We start from the raw sequence: 24,746 nt of genomic DNA, 5'->3' as shown, positions 1-24,746 counted from the left end.
CACCAGCAACCATAAAGTACAACTGAGCTAAGCAAATTGCAATTTCCATGTGTTGCCTGCCCCATCCACATCCACATTCACATCCACATCCACATTCACGTCCACATCCATGTCCGATGTCCGCAATTAGGTAGCCGGCCTCATCATAATCTTTGGTTATTGTTATGGCCATTGTTATTATAAGTGTTATCGTTATGGCTAAAATATTAAAAAGGCTTAGGGAAAATGCAGAAATAAATTCAGTGCCTGGTGGCTCATCACAATGCACAGGCATCGATAAAAATAAAGGTGTGCGGTCTATGGAAAATAATTTATTTAATATCTTTTTTACAAAATATTAATCAAAATTACAAACAACATTTGTAATATTTAAAAGTTGTATAATGTAGGTATTTAAACAATTGCAAATAACATGTTTAATATTTAAATGTTATATAATGAAGGTATATCTATAAAGTTAAGAAAATATTATATCTAAATATAATCCGGTATAACATTTTCTTTTTTATAATAAATCTAGTTAGATCTATGATATGAATCATGGGACTAGTAACTGCCTTTATAAGACTCGAATATATAAAATTATGAAGTACAGATATGATTTTAAACTCTTTAAATTATATAAATTAATCTATAAAGCTACGAAAATAAAACCTCCTAATATAATCCGGTATAACATTATATTTACTGATATATCTTGTGAGATCTATGATAAATATCGAGTGGCAAGTACATACAGTAAATAAGTATTTAGTATTTGGAAACTCTGTATAATTTTCCTATAAAGTTGGGACACATCAGATACAGTTAAAATGCTTTTAATTTCTTCCATGAAAATATGAACTCCAATCAATATAAAAAATACAAAAAACAGTAGTCACTCGTGAAATCGTTTAGCTACACCTTGGTTAACTTTTCACACTCGAGACCTCGATCAGTGCAATCGATCGATAATTAACGACAGCTGTGCCAAATTATCAATCACTCTCGAGTCACTATTTCACGATCGTTTTCATAGTTTTGCGTTTGATGGCAATTTGCAACCGTCTTTTTGGGCCAGTGACGAAACGCACAACGGCAACTCCACTCCAAGCGGCGTTTAAAGTTATTAACAAAGCAATTATTAATAACAATTTCAATTGTTTGCCTTTGCACTGGCATTGGATCGTTGGTTGGTTGTCTGTCGAGTGAGTCGTGAATCACGCTGGTGGCCAATTGCAGTGGCCACAACGGCACAATTGCACTTGTACATATATTACAATTAATTAAATTAAAAAAGCATAATGAAAAAAATATACAAACGCGCATAAATTCTGTCCAACATTTTTCCCCAACTCTTTTTCCTTTTTTTTTCTATTCAACATGTTTCTCTTTCGCGGCGGCTTTCTTGGTGGCATTTAAATGCGCTGCTAATAGCAAACAATTTCATTTATTTATTAGACGTTAGTTTCACTTTTCGAGCATTTCACTGCGACATTAAAATTTCACACACGACCATCTCAGCCAGCAAACAAAACGCGAAAGTTGCCCACGGACCACGGGTGCAGTTGTCGCGGGGCGATCAAGATACTATATATGAAAAATATTTAACTGCAGTATGCCATTTATGTTTATGGCAATTAAAAAGATACTGCCATACCGCCCAGGCCTGAGAATCGCAATGGGGCGATGCCCAGCCCACCATCAGCCAGAAAATCAGCCGAATGGCATCGAAACTGATTGAAATTTATGCCACAATCCGCAGTTGAATGACAATCGAGAAGTAACGACAACTTAAGCCCAGAGATCTATGGCCTGTCTGGGGATGAGTTGCGATGAGATCAGATCAGTTTGGATAATGACAAAGACACTCCCTCGCCTCGTCAATTCCACAAAAGCTTTCGGCATGAAATCATTTGGGCAGAGACATCTCATTAAAGCAGACTAGGTGTAAGATTTCGCATATATCAGTATTTATTGCGAGAAAAAAAATATAGTAGGGACGAATTATAAATCTTTAAGCCATATTTATTTTGACTAATTTTTTCTAAGTGAGTAGCAAAAAATATGGGCTGTTTTGAATTTTAAGTTGTAATAATTTTTAGTTTTGGAAATAATTTAAGCCGTTTAAGATTCTAGTTAAGAGAAATTTGAAATTTCTACCAAGGCTAGTACACAAGCTGTATAACATATATTTAAAAATATATTCCAATATAAAAGAAGGGTCTAAAAAAACGGCAAGTAGCTCCTACAGCCAAAAAGGCTTAAGATAAAGATCTAAAAGATAACCAGAACTCGAAAATAACTAAATAACATAAATTCTAAATTGATATATCTTTCAAAAAGTTCAAAAACTAGATAAAAAAATTAAGTTTTATATTTTCAAAATATTATTTAATATAATTTGTAAGTAAAATGTTGGTTAAACTTGTAAGTAAAGAAACTGGAAATGTTCACCAGTTTCTTGTGGAATTTTAGAGACATTTGTTCAACATTTTCCAGTTAAAATGTGGCTTAAATGAATTCAGTTTCTTGTTCAATTGCTTGGCATTGCCGCGACTTGCTTGGGATGCTCGTCACTCTTGGCGATGATTTACATATCGAGTGCATGAGTACCTGGCAAGGCCATTGACAGCCTTTGCGCAATGCCCAGCCCCCAAAAAGCACTCCGCCCCCCACGCGCAGTCCACCTACGTGCCGAGAAAAAATCAAAAAATACAAACATAAGAAAAAACCCTAGAAAATATAAAAACAAAGTCGAAAAAGTTGCGTAAATAGGTGAAGTCGAACATGCTCAAGTTGGACTTTTGAAACTAAGTATTGGGCAGGCAGTGCCACCCGCACTAACAACATCATCATTATTATTATTTTTATTTTTATTACAGGGAGTTGAAAGTGAAAACTGGAGACTGCAAAGGTCTGGCTGCCTGTCCCACGCACGTTGCTTGTTTCTCGAGACCAAAAACTTCCTACTTCCTTGTGGCAAAAGCCCAGGTCTTATGTAAAAACGGCGACCGCAACCGCAAAAAGAAAAAAATTTTAAAAAAGGAGGCAGGCATGCGTGCACCACCCTTTCAAGCAAACAAATTGCTGCGGTTCATTGTGCAGCAATCGGCAGATGCCAAGAGGTATCGTTTCAGGTATCCGCCAGGCAGTTGCAAAAGGTACAACTACGAGTACGAGTATCTTTTCTTTCGGAGTTTCGCATTGCAATTAAGCTGGCTGCGAGCTTCCGCATCTGCCGCTGATGATGATTATGATGAGCTGGTGGTCATGCACGCCCATCCCCATCCCCACACCCATCTTATACCCATCCAAACCCATTCCTCATCATATTACGTTTTGGCCATTAGATGTTGGGCATGTGCTCGATCATCCCAGCCAGCGATTCGCCATCTTTTCCATGGCACTTTTACTTTTCTTTTTGTCAACAATACGACTGCAAAGGAAAGCCGCAGATATGTATATACATATATAAAACTTTCCCAACATTACAGATTTGTACAGATCTCAGCGCCTTGTCTTGTTTTTTTTTTCTTTCTCTGCCAACAACCAGCTGCAATTGTTGTCGCTTTTATTGTGGAATGGCTCGGCCGCAGATCATAAATTTTCTTTTAATTTCAGTTTCTGTATGTTCTGCCTTTGTCTGTGATTAATTTAAGTTAATTTACAAGATTTTCCTCCGCTGCAAGCGGTAAAAGTCATGAGTAAAAGTTTCTGCCTTTTATGCCTGCCCTTTTTTTCTTATTATTACAATTTGGGTTCTCGGCTGTAATTTGATATGTTACAGGTAATTGAATACAAGTAATGGTGACAGGTGTTTTTCTTCTTCTCTGACCCAGAAGAAAGTATTGATACTTTGGTATTGGAGTGATAGGCAGCGAGAAATGAGGTTGGAGAGAGGAAATTTTAAGGTTAGTAACCACATTTACTTTGATGCATCTTTTATAGCTAATGTACAAATTTCTTTCTTATATTAAAATATTAAAATATATTAAATATAGAAATGGCATTTCTCTTGTTTTTGTAGTTTTTGTTACCTAATTTTTGAATTTAAATAAAGTTTGTTGCCTAAGTCTTCTTATTTAATAAAAAAGAGTTCGTTGCCTAAGTCTTTTAATTAAAAAAAAAAAGTTTGTTGGCAAAGTCCTTTGATTTAAAATTAAAAAAAAGTTTGTTGCCTAAGTCCTTTGATTAAAAATTAAAGTTTGTTGCCAAAGTCTTTTGATTTAAAAAAAAGTTTGTTGCCTAAGTCTTTTGATTATAGAATTTAAATCTGAATATTTAATAGATTATTTAAGCATGCAGTGTTATAAACCATTATAAGGCATTTAACATCTGTTAATGCCATCTAGAATCACTCTGTTTTTCGCCCAGTGCACTTGCCACGTGCATGCGGCAAGTTTGTTGCCCAAGTCTTTGGTGTGCCACATTTGGGTTTGCCTGACTGCGGTCGTCGCCGATTGTTTGCTGACCCAAACAAACATCCGTTTCCTGGCAAATGCCCGAGTGCCACGCCCCCTCCCCGCCCCCTTGTCGCATATCCCACGAAACAATTAACCGGCGGCAGAGAGCACTTGACTCGCTGCTAAAAAACTGGAACCCAAAAAGTGGACTGGGAGTGGAACTGGAACTGGAATATGGCCAACAGTCCAGTTGGCCGACAGCCTGGACGCCCGTTTATTAACGTGGGAAAAATGCACGGGCAGCCGAATTAAAAATAATACAAATTATAAAACGCTGCTTTTGTTTCGAACCAGAACCGGAAATCAAAAAAAAAAGCCACAATCAGCCGAAAAAAAATTGTATGCAAAAACAAAATAAAAAATTAAATGTGAAAAAATGAAGCAGAAGAAGAGAATCGGCTGTTTTTTATTTTTTTAAGGTGCGCCGCACACACAAGAAATACAAAAAAAAATGGGTGATGAAAATGGGCAACAACAGGCGGCGGAGAAAGACAGCAACAAGTGGGATCCACAACAAACGAGAACGAGAGAAAATTTGTTTGCCTTGGCTCCGAGTGCCGTTGGTGCGGTTTTTTCGAATACCCTAAAGAATGGGGCATACGATATACTATATCTTGTTTGATTAATATTCCTAAAGCTTAGAAATGTGTTCAGTTTGGGGTTACTGCCATTTAATGGCAATGTAAATAAATCAAATGCCTTTTAGTTGGATCTCATTGTTGAAGGCATTGTCTTTGGCTTGGAAGATTTTCTAACTGATTTAAAAGTTAAACCCAAGCTAATTAAGCTTTCATAATCTATGCAAATTAGCTTGTGTTTAAGCTAACCGCCCTAAAAGTTCCCACATGTCAAGGCTGCAGTTAAATGCCATTTCTGAAGGTGTTTTCTTATTGCAGAGCTCTTTAAATGTGCCGGCTAAAATGTGTTGCCTTGAAACAGCTCTTTAGGAGAATATATTTATAGCTAAACTAAAAAACTTTAGGAAAATGTTCTATATTAAAATTTTTTTCCTAATAAAGTATGTTCTTTCGGATACTTTTTCCTTATAAATAGATTTTTTACAAAGGGCAGACTCAAGTAGTAATTATAAATTTCTCAGTAAAAATTAGAAATCTACAAATTTAGGTTTTTCCTACATATCAAAAACAATAAGAACTGCTAGATATTTAAAAAAAATGCCAACGAACTTGTATCCATCTTGGGATCTGCTAACATGGTTTTGGTATTTCCAAAAAAAAGAGGTTTGTTGACTTATTTTTAGCTTGAACTAGGATTTTTATAACTTTTGTGCCTATTTAAATTTTTTTTGAGTTTCGAATTTAAATTCTGGAATGTAAATCCCATTCCATAGATCCCATCAATGTTTTTGAAGATGGGTTTTCAAGAGGATTTCTTCGGCAAAAGCCAGCTACCGAAAATTATGATTTTTCGATAATTTTTGAGGGGATCTTCCCAGGCACCCATATCCCCTTTGAGAACAGGGTATCCGCTGGCCGTTCTGGCACCTTTCGCAGCACTTCTTTCTTGTTTTCGTCTTTCGCTTGACACACTCACCTATATTCTGCGCCTGCGCAAAAGCCAGCGCCGACGCCAGCGCCACCGCCAGCAGAGGCAGCGGCGGAGGCAGCGACGGCTGCGTGCGGTGCATTGTTGCTCTCTCGCTCACACCTGCTGTCCGTCCGTTTTACTTAAGTTTATTTAACTTAATTTTCTTATTTATTTTTCTTTAATTTTTGTTTAGTTTTACTTTGGGGGTTTTTCGCTGGTTTAAGCAATTTGCTTGCTTGTGAACACTTGTGAACTTCCTTGGGATTTTAGCACTTGGCACGAGTTTCGGATTGTTTCAATTGCTGCCACGACATGCCAGGAAGTTGGGGGTTCGATACACGATAGACCCAGAAAAAAAAAAAAATTTAACACACTGCACGAGAGCACCGAACTTAAAAAAAAAAATAAATTTATAAAGATTTGCGACGCGCAATAATCCGCTGCATGAACCGATCGCTGGGAATTCTGCAGGGCAACTGAAGTTATTTGAAGTCGGCGATCGCGCACGAAGAATTCTTCGCTGGTTTCTCGGTCTTTCACTTTTCGCTCGCTCTTCGCGCTCTCTATGTCTCTCTCTCTCTTTTCGGGTCTCTGCGGAGACAGTCTCTCTCTCTTTTTTTCTTCACCCAGTAAGCGCCAAAAACCTAAACCGTCGCCTTGTGCAGCTCGAAAGCAACTGAACGTTGGAGACGACGCGCATGCGTCTTGTAAGCTACCTGGTTTTACCTGTCTCTGCCGCAGTTGGCGTCGCTGCCGCAGTCGCAGTCGCCGTCGACGTTAAAGCAGTTGCATGCGTGAGCACTTGCTGCGCTTTTGGCAAGTGCCAACAATCCCCCCTCCCCCCTTCCACTATGCCATCCAAGAATTCAGGGCCCGCTGATCAATGGCCAAGCCAATCGGTTCTCGGGCCATCATCTCCAAAACGGTAATAACAACTAATACAGGTTATGCAACTGTAACGGAGCACCAAGAAAAATCAAAGACCATAGCTCTCCGTTTATCTATTCCCCACTTTTTGGGGGCAATAAGGTATTGGTAAAGATAAAATTAGAGGCATGGTGTTATAATAAAACCGTTATTTGAAATACGGATTGGTTTTAAGTGCTGGCTAGGAATAGTTATAGGAAAGTTATTTATAATTTGACGTCGGAATTTATCATTCATTTTATTGATCAGATTTTCCCCAAATAGTTGTTTTGATTTTATGAAAATATTTTTAGGGGCAATAAGGTATTGGTAAAGATAAAATTGGAGGCAAGGTGTTATAATAAAACCGTTATTTGAAATACGGTTTGGTTTTTAATGTTGATTAGGAATATATTCTAAGAAATACCTGACACAAAGAAGGTTAGTTATAATTTGACATCGGAATTTATTTGTTATCATACATTTTATTGATCAGATTCTCCCCAATTAGGTTTTTGGAAATGGAAATAGTATTTTAATCCGTCGTCTAGTTTTATTGTTTTATAGTTATGAATATAATTCTTAATTTAAAGGAACTTGTTGCTTTCCAAAACCCTTAAATGGTATAGGAATCTAAATCTCCCAATACTTAAATATATCATATCATATGATACCTAAAAATAAAATATATTTCTAGTTTGCTGGACCTTCTAGAGAGGATTTATAGTTATAATACTTATATAAAATATTTTTAAAAATTAAGATTAAATATTCTTAATTTTTTTTGTATATCTTATCTTATATTTCTTTTAACTAGTTAAAGATTTATGATTATATTTTTCCCCAGTGCACCACTCTTTCTTCCTCCATTTCCACACGCTTTTGTGTGAGTGAGTGGACCAATTTAGAAGAATTCCTCGATGGATCTGGTCTTGGTAACCTGCTGGAGCTGTGGACCTGGAACTGGACGTGCACATTCAACGGTGAGCAGACTTTGTTGAAAACTGAACACTGGACATCCAACGTTGCACAATGCCGCATTTGCATGCCACACGAACCGGCGGAAAGTAAGCCAAATGGTCAGGAAATTGGAGCAGCGAGCAGAAAATCCAGATTCATGGATGCACTGCAGCATCCCAGTTTTTCTTCCCCCCATTTCTTAATGTCCGGCCAACGTACACACTTGGCGCTCTTTATATGTGTGTGACACATGTGGGCCAAATGCAAAACGCTCCAGACTTATGCTAATGATCATCGTGAGCTGGCCAAGATCGCAGATCCCAGATCGATTGAGGAGCAGTGGGGCGGCTGAGCATGTGACACCAAATTGGGTTGCGAGCAAAGTGCAGTCGAGCATTCCACACGATCTGGATCTGGAAACTGGAGAAGTCCACTGGCATGACCACTGGCAGGGTGCTCCGGGCAGAAAGCGATTGATGTGGCGCTATATGGAACAGATAAAATGGATAGAATAGATAGAGAGAAGGTGGAGAAGATACAGTACATAGTAAAGATAAACAATAAATATTTATATCAAGTAATTATACTATTTAGTAGTAAAATAATGCAATATATTACTTAAGTAAAGTTTCAGTATATAGGTATATTTACTTAGATCTTTGGATTATAAAGAACACCTAAATTGAATAATATATATACATATTAGATTTATTTACTTACATTTAACATTTAGACAGCTTACAAAACTTAATAAATTCATTGATATTAAGAGTATTCTAATAAGAGAGTTGATTGAAGAATTACGATGATTCTATTCAAAGATGGAATAATAATTAGAAGAAATACATTAAAAATGCAATACAAAATATATCTCTTTAGGGATGATAGCTAGCTTGTATTTATACTTTTTCCTTTGATTGTTTTTTAAACTTACCCTGATCTATTTTTTCCTATTTCCGAACTTTTCCAACCGCGTTTCATTGCCTCATTTTCCCCACAACGAAGAAGCTGGGATTTGTGTCGCATTGATTGCCCTGGGGGCCAGCTGAAATTTTTCGGCCATGTCAAAGCGTCGAGTTCACGGATTGATCCATGTTCGATCTTGCCAAACATCTCTCTTTTTGCCTCCGGTTAGCTAACATCAAAATCAAAACAGGCAGTTGGCTTGTGGCAACATTTAATTAGAAAATCGCTGGTGCAAGTGGCTGCCTGGTGGTGGCAGTGGTGCACCTGGGATGTGGATATGGATGTGGATGTGGATGTGGATGTGGAGTGGATGCTCGATGGCTGATGGGCTTGGTCTTGAAGCCTCGTCTTCGGCTCCTCAGCCGCCCATTGTTCCGCTTGCTTGACCAGGCAGCGGCAAGTACAACCAGTGAATGCACTGAGAAAAATCCCAAATCAAACGGGAATCATTTTTCACTTTAAACAAAAGATACTCTAATGAGGCTTCAAAGCTTAGGTATTATTTTTATAAGAATTTTACTAGGATGAAAAAAATATTTACTAATTTACTTAAACTATTTAATAGATATTTCAATTCTTAGTTAAAATATAAGAATACTAAAATGATTACAAAATAATTGTTTCCCACAAATATGGTTATTTTTAAAATTAGTTTAATGATTATAAATACGACATGGCATCAAACAAATTTTAAAAACATTATTAGTTCATTTAATCATTTTCCTTGATTATAATCCTTGATTAATTATTATTAATATTTTTATTTTTCACGAAGATAGTCTTTATGCACTACTCTTTTTGTCTAAGATAAGTTTGAGCCAACTCGTTAAAATTAGCTAAAAGTTAAAATAACAAATATTAATATGATTACAATAGAGTCTTGTACCAAATATATATTATTTTCTATTTGTTGAACTGGATGTGTATTTCTTTTCTCTGTCTTTTTATTCATCAATACAAAAATAAAAAGACTTTTATAAATTTTACGGAACCTCAAAATGTAAAACATGGTCTCAAAAGAGTATAAGTAACTTCGATCTTTACTTTTAGTTATATAGAATTTATAGAAGAGGACTTTTTATACACAGTTTTATGTTTCCTTACCCTTAACTTACTATTAGGATAAGAAATACTGATTGGTTTTGAAAATTATTAAAAATACATTTAAGTAAAGATCTATTGTTTTTCTTCTTGTGGACTATCAAAGGTATTTATCTCAGTGCCTTCACTAACAACCTAGCCACGTGCTGGTGGCTCCTCCGCCCCCTCCCCGAACGACGCCCACTAGGGGCTAGTGACTGGTGGCCAGTGGTTGGTGGCCAGTGGCTGGTGTGGAGTGACCACAACAAGGAAATCAACTCGGCCAGGCACACGCAACAAGTTCGGGGAAAAGCTGGGAAAACGGTGATCAAGACTGCGACTGGGACTTGGACTGGGAGAATCTAGGACGCAGCCGAGCGGAGCGAATTGCTGCATCTGAGGTTGCTCCCTGCCCATCCAATTCCATGGCCACCCATCCCATTCCTCCGCAGCCTCGCTTCATTTTCCATTTAGTGCTTTATTATTTTTAATTTCCAGCCAAGACTGGCGAGATTAATGTTCTGAGTCGCTGCTGCCGTTGCCCATGGGCTATTCCCTTCCAGTTTTTTTTGTACCCCCTCTTGGCCATCGAGCAAATCAACCTTAGGCTTTGGCCCCCAGCCAAATCATCATAGACAACTGTGCTCCAGTTCGAAGCATTTGTTTTTCCCGTTTTCTAGCTCGAAAATCCATATGAAACTAGTTCAGATCACGGCCCAAAAACCGAAAGCCCTGATGTGCTTTTGATTGTGAAAAAAACGAAGATTAATTCCGAGTGGCTGTCGATATTAATGAACTGCAGGTTTGAACTTGGATAATGAAAAATAACCTAGGATTAGTCATAAGTCACCTAGATAAATAAGACTATGGAATGAAAAAATGTACAAGGCATTTAATCATTTACTTATAAGTAATTTCAGGAAAATCTTAAGGCTTAATCAGTTAAATATAAAGACTTTTCTATTGAATAAATATAACTATATTATTTTATAGTAGGTACCTATTTATATTATTTTATATAGGTATATATTTTTTATAGATTTTTTTAATGCCTATAATAATAGCTAAGATAATGTTGATCTTCAGAAAGCTTAAATACATTGGTGGTGTTTTAAAATGATTGATATAGTGTTTCGAGGAGGTTAATAAATATTTAAAAAATTAAGACACAGTTAGTTATAGACTGAGGTGAATATATTCAGATGGTATATCAAAAATACCATTTATTGATAATTGTTGTGAACAAACCTGAAGTTAAGGAGGCTTAATGAAGGTTTTCGCAATTTTTGCAAACATTAATCGTTGGCTAACATCCGCTTTTCCACTTTTCTCCTTTGGTGGTTTGGATAGCTTGGATAGTTTGAGTTGGTGGATTGCAAAACACTTTTCGTTTTTAAACGATGGCATCAGGGGGCTCTCTAAGGGAGGGCTGATTGTGGGATGGGAAGGGGGGTGATGGGTGGCTATGAGGCAAGTGCACATGGTTATGATTGCGCGATGGGCGCCCACAGAAAGTGACTGCATTTGGGCGGCGGGGGGCGTGGCACATGGCGGTGGCCAGTGCAAGGGATAGGTTAACCGCCCCTTCCTGAGATTGCAAAAAAGCACACAGTGGGCAAACCCCTCAGTGAAATGCTCGGTCTGACATGAAACGAAAGTAAAACTCTTGTCTTTTGTCTATGCCAACATGGTGCCACCGCTTCAAGCAACTAAACAACCACCCACCCAACCTGCACCACCACCCCCCCAAGGGCCACTTGCTCCACTGACAAGTGGAGTGCTCTTTTGTTGCGTTTCTGATATTTGCAATCATTTCATTTTTGGACACTAATGACGATGATGAATGCAACCGCAGAAGTGGATGTCCAGAGTGAAGCCAAGAGAATTCAGGGCTTACATAAGGCACCACCGGCAGCAGCAGCACCACCACAGCACCACCAACAACCACCGGCGACTGTGTGACAGTGGCAACAATAAACATTGCAAAAACAGAAAGAAAATCACCAAAGGAAAAACAAAGCAATTGACAAAGGCGGAGAGAGGGCAGCTGCCTTGCACTTGGAAAAATAAATAGGTAGTTGGAAAAGCTATGGAAAATATAGAAAATTAAAGGGTAATATTCATTGATAAAAGAAATCTAAAAAGTTGTATATTAACATTTATTATTACTTTTATGTAGATGTTATTATTATTATCGATATCTTTAATTATATATTTTTTTAAAATAAATAATTGCATTTTTAAGCATTAACCTGATACCAAATTGTATGCTCTAAGAAGAATTTTTTAAATAAATAAATGATTCAATTTTTAAGCAAATAATCTGTTACCAATTTGTTTGTTAGATGGAAAATATGGTACAACATACAAAATTAAATTTAACTTTAAAGAAATTAAACCGTTTCCGATTTGTCAATTTATGAAAATAAATATTATTAAGCATACAAATTTTTATTTAGTTTTATTTTATAATAGAAATGATATACATTTTAACCAAATACTTAGTTTCTAATTTATAAGCTTATAAGAAAAAACATTGAAGTACATGCAAATTATATTTAGTGTTTGGAATAATAAGCGAATGTATATTTTTTTTAGGTTTTGTCAATTAAGGAAATACTTAAAAAATAAAACAAAAATATTTTGTTGGCTTATTGCGAAACCCCTTATAATTTCTTAAAACAATATTTTGTAGTGCACAAGTAGACTCCAGTCTCAAGTGGATCAGGTCGCTCTGGACAGAGCCAGCGTTGTTGATTGTGTCACCTTAATGGAGCAACCGCAGCTCATTTGTAGCAACAGCCTAGGCAGCGAAAAAATGCCACTGAGATGACATGTTTCATCTGCCTGGAAAACAATAATTTGTGGCATTAGCACATACTGTTGGCTGATCCGAGCGACCTGCGTCTGGCCCTAATCATTCGAGTTCGTTGCCTGAGTCTTTCGATTCTGTGGGCGAACAAAGGGGGCAGGTGGAAGAAAGGGAGAAAGGGGGGATAGAGGGAAATGACCAGCGATGGGCAGTCAGAGAAATTTGCATTTAATTGCCCCGCACTCACACCCACGCAAAATAAAAGTTCAAATTTCTCATTTGCGTATTCTACGCACGACTTCTCCACTCTTTTTTCCATTTTTGCCAATTTGACAATTTTATTGATGGCCAGCAGTTACGTGCCCATTGCCCATCGCACGCACTAACAAACGAGTGAAGAAACTTTCATTTTGATAATGATAATTTAATGAAGAGAAGTCTTAAAGTTTTGTTGTGATGAGCACTGTAAATAAGTGAAGACTGAATACATTTTTTTACAGAGTAATAAAGCGGTAGCTCTTCTATGTCGTATATATTTCGATGGGATCTATTCATTAATTTAAATAATATTCAAGTAATGTAGTCTAACAAGTTTCAAAGGGATACATTTATTTAGATTGATAATCAAATTAATTTATATATTTTTTTAAATACTATACAATATTGGAAAACATTTCAAAAATATTATTAAAATATAACCAATTCTATTCAATCATTTAAACTGTTTTCAAGTAATGTCGTTCAAAGTGTTTTAAAGATTTTGAAGATTAACATTTCTTAACATATCTTTTTAAATTGCAATACATTTTTTAGTATTTTAAAATTATGTGTACATTTTGGAAAACATTTTGGAATTCAAGAAATTATATCAAATAAAACTGAAAGTCTTAGAAAATATTTAACTTAGCTCTAAGATACTTTAAACTTTTTTATTAAATAAGAAAAACATATTTATAATAAATAGGTTCTGTGGCAAATATTATTTTTGGCTGTTGGGCAAGGTACCCATAATTGCACTAGATCATATTTTGCATCCATGCATTCTTTGGCAACACTTTCTGATTTCCCCGTGCCAAAAGCAAAAGACCAACTTTCATGCCCAATTGAGAGAAGACCCCCCACTCGACGGAGCAAAGTGCTTGTGCGTATCAATTTCATTTTGGGGATTCTCGAAATTCTTTTATGGCCCTGCCCATTCAATGGCTATGTGGGTCTCTCCAATGGGCTTCACTTTCGATCGTCTGATGCCAATACCACCTCCTAACTATACTTAAACCCCGAACCCCTTCTCCACCCCGTGGCCAGGTGTCAAGTGCTTTTGTTGTTGGCCAGAGCAGAGTAACGCCTCGTTAGGCTGCTAAGCGTTGCCCATCAGCGGCAGGTGAATTATTGGCTGGCAGCACCTGGGGAAGACCTGAAGAATACCCATAGAAGACCGGCAGAAGACCCCGAATGAAAGACCAAAGACCGGAGCCAAAGAACCCGGCCCGAACAGGGCTAACTGTTTGCTCAGTTGGCTGCCTGCCTGGCCAATTAACGCATTCCGAGTTGAGTTAAGGTTGCACAAACTTTCGGGAAGGGAGGCTAATATGCAAATACATTTCTGGGCTGGCTACTTATGAATATGGCTTTGCCGAAAAGTTTCTACAAAGGTATTCAATTCTGGGGCCTCTGCTTAAACTGCTTATGATTCAGCGGGTCAATAGACGCCCAAATCAAAAAATTAAGAAAAACACTCGAAGAAATTTATTTAAGATACTGGAATCAAAGTATAAATTTAGAATTTGATACATTTTATAGTACATTTATTTAAAACTATATTAAATATTATATACACAAATTTTGCCATGACACCCTATGACTTATGACACCAAAAGCTGCCAACAGTTTAGAGACGGCGAAACAGAGTATTTATAAGATGTCTTCTAAATTTGTCAGCTTTATTTTATATAAACCAGTTGTTAAAGGCATTTTTTACTGGATAGGTAGGTTGTATGTATCTTTTACAAATTAAAATGTTGAAATTAAGGCCCAGAAGATATTAAAAAAAAGATCATGTAGAACTTCTATAACTTTTTTTGAATGGTAATCATTTTTCATTGCTTAAATTTCTTTCTCTGCAGCTCTGAAACAAAAAACAAAATCGAAAACAACGCCACGGCAATTTCTGTGTCAATAATTTATTTTAGGAATTGGAATTGGATTCGGAATCGCCGGCGAACTGAACGAGGTCGGGAGAAAGTTACTGCACAAGAGCCAGAATCGCGGCGAAAAAAGCACTTGTCGCTGGTTGCTAAATTGACTGGAGTTATGATTAGCCGCAGTTTGAGCTGCAGTTTGAGCTGCAGTTGCTGCTGCGAGGATTGCAGGTTGTCAGCGAATCGAGACGTGTGACGATTGGCCTGAAAGTGCAGCCAGTGCGGCCAAAATCGGGGCTTGGATTCGGCGGCGGCCGCACATTTCCGCATCGCAACGCAGCCAGCCACGCCGCCAGCAACCTGCAACCCGACAGCAGCAACCTGCAACATGCCACCAGCAACTGGCAACTTGTAGCAACAGCAACAGCAGCAGTAGCTGCAACGTGAAAGCTGCCACAAGGTCAGCCAGCTGACAATTGGGATGTGTCAATTGTCCAAAAAAATGTAAGTATATAAAAAAAAAACCATGGCTGGGAACGGGAAAAACCAAACAACAATGACAGCAGCCAAAAGCCATTGCAACTGCAACGCTTATCGTTCAAAAAATCAATAAAAGCGAAACAAGAAGCGAGACAAACGAACGTTGGTTTGCCCTTTCAGGCAAATATTTGGGGGAAAGTTGGCCGGGGGCCTGGGAAAAGTAAATCTGGCCAAAGGCCTCAAGGATATATTAAATAATCTCTGCACTTAATAACAAAACATATAAGATCATAAGACTTCCAGCCAAAAAGCTTAGGAAAAACAAGCGCGCCGAGTAATCCAAGAAAATGAAAATGAAAATTGTGCAAGAGCGTGTGCGAAATGCAGTTAATATAATTTACAGCCTGGCCAAAACTGTCAGCGTTGATGACCCACTCATTAAAAGAGAGGATGGGGAAAAACAAACGAAGAAAAACCCCGTGACAAATGCGTGAGAAAATAGTCAAGTCAAGTTGGCAGCTAAATGGAAAACACAAATTTTGCCATGACACCCTATGACTTATGACACCAAAAGCTGCGAACAGTTTAGAGACGGCAAAACATAATCATAGGTAGGTATTTTTAATTTCTTAGGGTTTTAAATTGCAATCAACTACATATCAGAAAGATCCTTAAAAGTATAGTTTCAATTCTTTAGATTATTTATTAGATTAATTTATTGTATAGATTATATTTATTGTATATGATAATATTGCTGAAAGTAGATTGTTAAAAATATTAAACTAATAAATATCATAGGAGATAAAATGAAAATGATCAACTAAAGTAACTTTTATAATAAGGTTGATTATAACTGATTGTTAAGATTTTTAAATGTAAATGAGTTAGGCATAAGTTTAGAAAACTAAAGAAACAAAAAGGGTCCATATTAGGAATTTTTTAACGATAATAAATAAGTACATTTTGTCATTTTTTAAATAAGAAATTTTTTATCTTCAACTAGAAAGAAGAACAAAATGGCCCATTTTATTAACGATAGTAGATAAAAATTTGAGTTAGTTTTGTATCATCATTAATATCTTCTTAATGGGCATTTTGGAATTATATATATCACAACCAGATGAGAAGAATGATGGTAAACATAATATTTTATAGTCTCTATCACCATTAATGACTTGTCAACGGACACTGAGAAGTGTTTCATATCCAAGCCAGAAGGCAGAACTTCAAACCCATCGATTCGGCGAGGCCAAGAGAAAGTGTTGGAAAATCAAGAGTTGGCTTTGATGTGACCCGCCCCGGAGATTGGGGTAGATCCGCAGGTAGGTTCTGCTGACAACCCGGCCAAATGAGACACAGAAATCTAGTGTAGCCTGAAATTGGCTCATTTATGCTGCTCTCGACTGATTGTTATCATTGGCCGCGTTTAATGGCAGTGAAATATCCGTAGTTCTGGCCCGCAGCTCGCATTACTTTGATTGAACGGCACTGTGCCAAATGTGCAGCCCAGAAAGTTTCGTTCTCGGTGGCAGTTTTGAGTTATCAGCACACATGCATCTGGAAAACGCTGAAAACTGAAGAGAGATGACAGTAACATTTGCCATTTACCCGATTGCTTTCTTAATGGTTTCATGTGCCGCGTGCTTTCCTCGGCATTTAGTATCCAAGTATCCAAGTATCTGAGTATCTGCATGACTATCTCTGTATCTGCCATTGACAAGTGTCACTCTCTGCGGTTGCCAGCCATACAACGCGCTGAAATTACTTAATAAAAGTGAAATTATACTTACGGGAATCTCTCTTTTACCCCTTTGCCGCAGCACAATAACAAGTTTATGAGTCGGAGTATTTTCTAAGCAGAAAACGAGAGTGAAATTTGTAGTTAAAAGCCAAAGTCCGCTGGGCGGAAGTGGTAGATTTCGAGTAATTAGATTAGTCTGTTTGGCATTCTGCTTCAATTACCTTTCGAGTTTGTGGCCTAAGTCTTTCGTTTTCGTTTGCGAGGGAAATAATAAAATAAGCTTTGCTTACACAAGTTTGGAAAGTATACTAATTTATTTGGTAATTTAAATTACAACAGAACTGGAAGAGGATTTATTCATATTTACTTACTACTTATTAAAAGAATAAATCTAAAAAAAATATTTTTTTAATTTGAATAACCAAGAAAAAATTATTTTTTAGGCGTCAATTTCCGGTTTTTTTCTTTTTTTTACATATGTTGGTTAAAATAAATAAAAAAATAAAATAATCAAAATATGAATGTATTTTCCAGTTCGCGACCTAAGTCCTTCGTTTACGTTTTCGCAGAAATTCCAAAATGTGCTTTGTTAGCTGATGTTTGGAAAGTAGTTTAGTTTAATTTGATAATATAAAAAACAATTGAACTAGAAAAAAATTTTTAATTTTGTTTACATTTTTTATTGAAATATTAAATCTAAGAAAAGTTTTTATTTATTTGTTTAACCATTTTTAGGCCCCCTTTTACATAGTCATTTCTCTTTTCTTACTTAAGTTCAAATGGAACAAATAAATAGAAAAAACAAAAGAGTAGTTCAAAATAAACAAAATAGAAATGATTCATTCAGTCTTCTCATTTTTTGCTCAGCTCACCATGGATGTCCATGTTCAGGTCTTCATTTCCACGTTTATTTTTTAAATTACGCACAAGTATTTCTGGTGGAATGCTTACCTTTCAGGGCGCGTTTAAAGAGGTCAGGCGACGGGGGAATTTTCGAGGAGGATTCGGGGTAACTTTCACTCGGCGCAAACGCTCAACCTGCCAAGACTGCCGCAGCAGAGCGACATGGAAATGGAAATTTATTAGCGAATTATGATTTCTGTGCACAGGCTGACGGACACCCGATGATAAAGGCGTTCGGGCCCAAACTTTTGGCTCGCACAACAGGCCAAAAACAAGCCACAAAAATTGCGGCAAATGAACTCTGAGCAATTCAGGGCAGGCCAAGGAACGTGACTGAAGAGCCAAGAAACCGAAAAACCGAGGGGCCTTTGCCAGAATCGAGGAGCGGATGAAAGAAAGTTGGCTGCCTTTGACTCATGGCAATATGTCCCCCCCCCCCATGACCCTTGGAAATAATGAAAACGAAAACATCGGCTGTGCAAATACAAATACAAAAAACACAGAGCACAACAATTTTCTCAAATTTCACGACAGGTTTTTTTTACTTTTTGGGCTTTCGCAGCAAGGCAAAATATTTGCTTAACAATTTCTACTGTAACAAATAAATAAACTTGCTGCCCCGGACAATAATGCCCATTAATTGTTGCCAGATGAGATGATGATGAAACTCGAACAAAGTTGGGGCATTGTCTTCCCCTTGGATGTTGCAATCGTTGTCACCCACGTAAAATGGAGTCATAAAGAAGCCGCAGCTCCGCCGAGGATGACTCAAAAGAAAGTGAAATCTTTTCTCGGCTGGAAATGTATATGTATAAATAAAGATCTAAAGAAATTGACCGAACGAACGAGCGATGACAAGAAGCGAAAGTGAAATGCTTTCGCGGCCATTGATGATTCAATCCGAGCCACGCCCCTTGGTTAACGCCAGCCAGCCGCCTCTGGAAACTTGCATCCCAAAAATGCGAAAGTTTGGTTATCAATCCGCACCCAAAATAAAAAACCGAAAAAACGAAAACAAAAACAAAGCTCCAAATATTTCTCATACATAAAACGGTGATAAACTCTGGGCGGCTGGGATATTTAACAATTCAGATGAGGACCGGGCGATAAGCATCTCTGGGTTGCATAAGTCCAATCTCAGAAATAAACGAGATGCGATTGTCCGTCGAAATTGGGAGGTGGGTTGGGGTGGTCAGTGGTCTGATAAACTTGCGAAAGAAACTCAGAAAAATGCGGGGTATAATCCCAGCATACAGGTACTTTTCTCTTTACAGACTTACTTTTTGTGGGATGAACTTGAAATTAATTCTTTTACTATAAGATACAATATATATTTCCATTTTAAATGTGTGCAAAAAAAGTTTCATATATATATCACTTATATTTTTTATAGAGAACTTCCAAATTGTTATCTAAAAATATGTATACCGCGACTTTTTTTAAATTTACGCAGCCAGTTAGTCGAATGTTAGGCAAGTATCTTATGGCTATAGGTATAATTTTATCGACTAAACTATTTGATCCATATATATTAAAAACTTATTATCGTTGCTCATGTAACTAACCATATTAAAAAATCAAAATAAACTTTTGCAGATTACTAAAGATTGACTAACTTTTCACTTTGCAAAATCTAAATAAACCTTGCAGATTACCAAAGATTTTACTGACAATCTTTGAAAGGTAACCCACTTAAATATTGGGGATACTATGAGTCAAGTTATGGGCTCTAAATCAACAGTTTGAGTCACCTTTTTGCAAGCATCCGAAAACTGGAAAGCAGTTAACATAAAAATAAAACAATAACTCAATTTTAAACGTATGGTTAAAAAATTTTTATTTTTATTATTATTTAAAAAGCTAAAAAAAATATTTGTGGGTGTTCTTCAAATTGTTGTATTTATTTCAAGTCCCGTATCTCTCAGTAATTCAAATACAAAAGCATTATATTTAATTTAAAACATATTTAATTGCATGATTTAGTTTAAAAACATTTCAACTATGATAGAAAATATTAGATACGATGTGAGTCATACAAATTTCTTTTAAGCATTTTGAAGTTGAATGAAATAGAAGAACGTATTAATTTCAATGGTAAAAACCCATAGATGAGCTATAGTTGTTAAAAATTATTTGGAACATATAAAATCCGTAGTGGATAAAAATAGTTCAAAATTATTTCAATTCAATATGAAATTAATGGATTTACTAGGTTATTTTTTTATGAGTGTAGCTTAAATAAATGTTGAATAAATTCAACCTATAATATTTGCAATTCCCTATTCGATTTTATGGGACTTTTTGGTGTTTGACTTAGGAATTTTCTATTACACTTAAACTGCAACCTTATGCCTTAATCCTCGGACTCTTGGACTTTGGCTTGGCATCCTCTGCCACCTGGAATTGGCCACTTGGAGCAAAGTGGCCAAGCGGCGACTGAAATCCGCTGCAGGAGCTTAAGCCGCAGTTACTGGTCCGGTTTCAATTGGCAGCGCGGATGGCAATTGACTGGTAAATTTAGCAACGGATTCAAATTCGGTTCGGCATGCGGGGCACGTTGTCCGTCTGAAAAAAAAAATGGAAAAATGGAAAATGTGAGCTGAACGTGGAAAAGCTGCGCATTTAAATCGACGCCGGTTGTCAACATGTCGTCGAAGTTGTAGTTGTTGTCATGGCCATGGGCGGCCAATTGCCAACTGCCGGGGGGATTGCATATCCAAAGACTAGCGTCGAACGTCGAATGTCTGGTGGCGTCAAGTGCGCACCGCTCAAATTAAAATGAGCCGTTAAGATGCGACTTCGAACGGGCCAAGTTGAACCGATAAAATAGTCAACTCGGTTGTTTGGCGGACGTGCCATTGATTGATGCGGCTTTAGCATTAACCCCAAAATGCAAACAACGGAACCCCTGGAGATACTCTGGGATATGATAGCCTAGCCGAAAAAACAAGCCATACAACCGAACTAATATCAATAATAGATTTTAAAATATAATTTTATCTTAAATATATTTTTTTCTACATGATTCTGAGTTCTGTATGTGCAAAAACAGGACAAAAGCATTTATAAAAGTAAAATAAAACGTTTTCAAAGTATAGGTAAAACCAAAATTGTACGATGAGTTTTACTTTTAAAAATATTTTAGCCCTCTTTTGCTAGTTTTTCCTGAGTATTATATATTTCTATACAATTTTTCGATTTGCACTAAAATCTATTTACATTTTTTTATTTGTTTAGATAAATTGATCGTTAAGAAGTAGTTGGTTTTCATTAAGGTTTTTTAAGTCTAACAGATTCTTTGGAATTTAGTATTCATTTATTTATGTTAAGACTGTTTAAGACTACTCGAATTAGTATCTGAAGTAATTTATATTTTGGTAAGAAATGCAAGATAACACTTAAAAGTAACATTATAAATTGCCATGTTACCTAAAAATATTTTTTTTGCTTTGATACATTTACTGAAACAGGTTGTATTCATAATTATTTTATATATAAATAAATAAAATATGTTTAAGAAAGAAATAAGCAATTTCGAAGCTCTTTATCAGACAATTTACCTAGGATTGCAATTTTGATATTTGATTTGATATCACCGCCATTGTACCCACTCGATAAGGGTACGATCCAAAGGTCATAGGCCAGAAGCCGTACGCAGTCTCCATCTCAATCGCACTTAAAGTTAAACTTAAACTTCAACTGCAGCTGCGACTTCAACTTCGACATCGACTCCGGCGGGCAATTGAAACGCTTTGGATTTGTGTGTTAATGGGGCTCAATCCGCTCCGATCCAGGGGCGGTTTATGGGTACTGGGGGTGAGGACTGAGAAGTGGGGCTACGTGCTCATTACGCTCGATAAATGCGGCCGGCCTCGGAGTGATTCGAACGTGTAACGGCTGGCGGAGAAGAAAGCGTTCCGCCAAAAAAGGGGCACAAAAAGCGCAAGACAAACAAACTGCCAAATGAATCTCTTTGAGGTCAGCAATTGAATGTGCTCGATGGGCAGACAGGCACCCAAGGGGGATTCAATTAAGTTTTCTATCACCTGTGTGGGTGGTGGAGGCGGTGGTGCCACAGGTATGTGTATTGTTAATTTGTCAAAATGCAAATGCTCGTGCCAGGCAAATTGTTGGAGCAATGTCACCCACGGGCAACAGCAGACACAGATTCAGGCATCTGCACTGGGAAAATAGATTTATGGGATCTTATAAAATTATTAACAATGGTTGTACAGAATTCCGTTTTCCATATTAGTTTGAACCTACATATACCAACGTAAAAAAACAGATAGGAATAATAAAATACAAAGAAATTTGAAAATGACTTACACTTTTATTAAAATGCGTTGAGATACAGTAGTACAGAAGTACAGAAAAGTAAGATCACCGAATTAAATCAAATGTTATTTTTGGAATATTTAATAAGAATTCAGTTCTTAGTATACTTAAATTTGTGCGTAAGCCAAGTAGAATTTATACTCAATGTTCTTTTTTTGCCAAAATTTGTACTCATTCTAATGTTGAGAATACAAATACTCAATTTTAGAACTTTGAGATATTTTAAAATATTAAATAAGAATTCGGTTCTTAGTATAGTTATGTTAGTATAGTTATAGTTATGTTAGTATAGTTGTGTTAGTATATCAATGTTAGCTTTTTGCCAAAATTTGTACTCATCCTAATATTGAGAATACAAATACTCAATTTTAGATCCTTAGAATTCTCTTTAAGTGGATTAATTGAAGTAATAGATTTTAATCAAATTTTTTTTATGATGTAAATTAAACAATGGATTAAAGGATTAACAAGGAAGAACGCTATAGTCGAGTGCCTCGACTATCAGATACCCGTTACTCAGCTATATGGAGATATGCAAGCAGCAAAGAGAGATTAAAATGCGCCACCTACCGGCGGTATACAGATTTAAGCGTTATGGGCGTTAGAGTGGGCGTGGCAAATTTTTTTTTGGATCAATCGATAGGTATCGACGAGACCAATACATTTCAGTTAAAATTTTTTATCTAGCATGAAAATTGTGGGCGTCACAGGTTTTCGCGGTTTGTGGGCGTTAAAGTGGGCGTGGCAAACTTTATTTGGGTCAATCGATAGGTATTGATGAGAACAATACATTTCAGTTAAAATTTTTATTCTAGCATCAAAACTGTAGGAGCCACAGTTTTGGGCGGTTTGTGGGCGTTAGAGTGGGCGTGGCACTGTGCTGAAACAAACTTGCGCTGCGTAAGAAGCTCAGGAAGAAGCTCAATAGCCTAGCTCCCATAGTTTCCGAGATCTCAGCGTTCATCCGGACAGACGGACAGACGGACAGACGGACAGACGGACATGGCTAGATCGACTCGGCTAGTGATCCTGATCAAGAATATATATACTTTGTGGGGTCGGAAACGCTTCCTTCTGCCTGTTACATACTTTCCGACGAATCTAGTATACCCTTTTACTCTACGAGTAACGGGTATAAAAATAATAGGAGTATTTTTTAATGTATTGCTTAAGAAGGTGACCATATATCAATTAAATAATTTCATGAAAATAAAACACTTCTTGAATAAAGTTATATACCGAATTTATTACAATTTATTGGTCATTATGATATTGCTAGCTGATGTAATTTTTCAAGAGCTTATGATTTTAATTAAACAATTTTTATACGTAGGCAAAGTAAATATATATTCTCTGAATTTTCTTTAGTGTATAGAAAGGAGCGTGTTGTTCAGGCAAGGGGATTTGAGAATTGACATCTGTCCAAGTCCAAATCGATCCAAAATTCGAAATCAAAACGGTGCCTGGCATTAGTCTTGCGACGTCCAGGTGGACGAAGTCCACCACGGTTCCGAAGACCAAGACATTTGGGATTGGGAGTGTCGCCCGCGGGGACTCGCCTCGAATTCCACGGCGTAGACAAAAGAAGTGTGCATGCCAATCCAATCCAGAAGAAAGATCCAAGAGACAGCGGGCCGAAGTCCGAAATGTTTACGTAATCCACTGGCGAAATATTTATGGGAATTACCATGCGTGTTGCATGATCAAATGGCTGTATGCTAAACATTTGGCACCGAGAATCCGTGAGGAATGCAATGTGAAGGTATGCTTTGGGAACAAATCCATGAAATGCAGAAAAATGTTCTTCTTTCGAGTGTAACTCAAATGTAAACCATTTTACAAAGAAATACATTTTAAAATAAATAAATGCCGAAGTTGGCTTTGAACATAATCTCTTTAAACTTACTCTTTAAACAAATTTTCAAAGAAATATCACGTTCAGAAGGAAGCAAACATTGGTAATTTTGAAAAGGTAGAAATACATAATTATTGATGAATTTTTATGGTTTATGGCATTATATGGTTTTTTTTTAGATAAATGTTGATTTAAAGCGTACCAGATAAGCTTTCGAAATGTCTTACAAGAGCTTTCATATTAGCTCCAGCACTCCAAAGCTTTTATATGTAGACTGGAATGTTTATAAGAACAAGACAAAAAATAATAATAAAATTTAATTTTAAAATGTAAATTCAAGCCTACATACAAAATTTGTAATCTTGTTTGAATATAAAAAGACCACATATTTTTCAAGCTTGCTTAAATCCATTCCTCAGTTGGCAGCCCACTTTTTAGCCGCGTCACGAACCACCAAACAGCTGGGGAGTGAAAGTCTCCAAACTCTCCGCGCGTTTTTTGCCGCGTTAACCAATACTTTCGCCATCCGAAGTTCAAAGTGCTCGGGGAAAGTCGGCAGAATTTCATCCGAAGT

At 36.8% G+C, this 24,746-nt stretch overlaps 2 protein-coding genes and 1 long non-coding RNA gene across 5 annotated transcripts in view; all 3 read right to left on the bottom strand.

Annotated features, from left to right (window-relative positions):
* Positions 1-6,668, bottom strand: part of LOC108005112 (uncharacterized) — a 29,037-nt gene extending 22,369 nt beyond the window's left edge. For all 3 annotated transcript variants that reach the window (XR_011604775.1, XM_036821181.3, XM_036821179.3), the window contains exon 1: positions 6,000-6,668. Coding sequence is in view for 2 of the 3 variants with exons in the window: in XM_036821181.3 (XP_036677076.2) it covers positions 6,000-6,093 (94 nt within the window). In the remaining variant the exon portion in view is untranslated. The remainder of the gene's footprint in view (positions 1-5,999) is intronic.
* The window catches only part of RpL37a (ribosomal protein L37a), a 211,097-nt gene that overhangs the window by 24,445 nt on the left and 161,906 nt on the right, over positions 1-24,746 (bottom strand). The gene's annotated exons all lie outside the window — the stretch shown is intronic.
* Positions 23,544-24,363, bottom strand: LOC139353467 (uncharacterized). The gene is made up of 2 exons (XR_011604756.1): positions 24,224-24,363; positions 23,544-23,979 (listed from the first exon to the last, which is right to left on the bottom strand). It is a non-coding gene; the product is annotated as an uncharacterized lncRNA (long non-coding RNA).

Source organism: Drosophila suzukii, chromosome X (genome assembly GCF_043229965.1).
Source record: "Drosophila suzukii chromosome X, CBGP_Dsuzu_IsoJpt1.0, whole genome shotgun sequence".
In the NCBI taxonomy this organism is placed as follows: Eukaryota; Metazoa; Arthropoda; class Insecta; order Diptera; family Drosophilidae; genus Drosophila; species Drosophila suzukii.
This window is presented reverse-complemented; position numbering and strand designations above follow the sequence as displayed.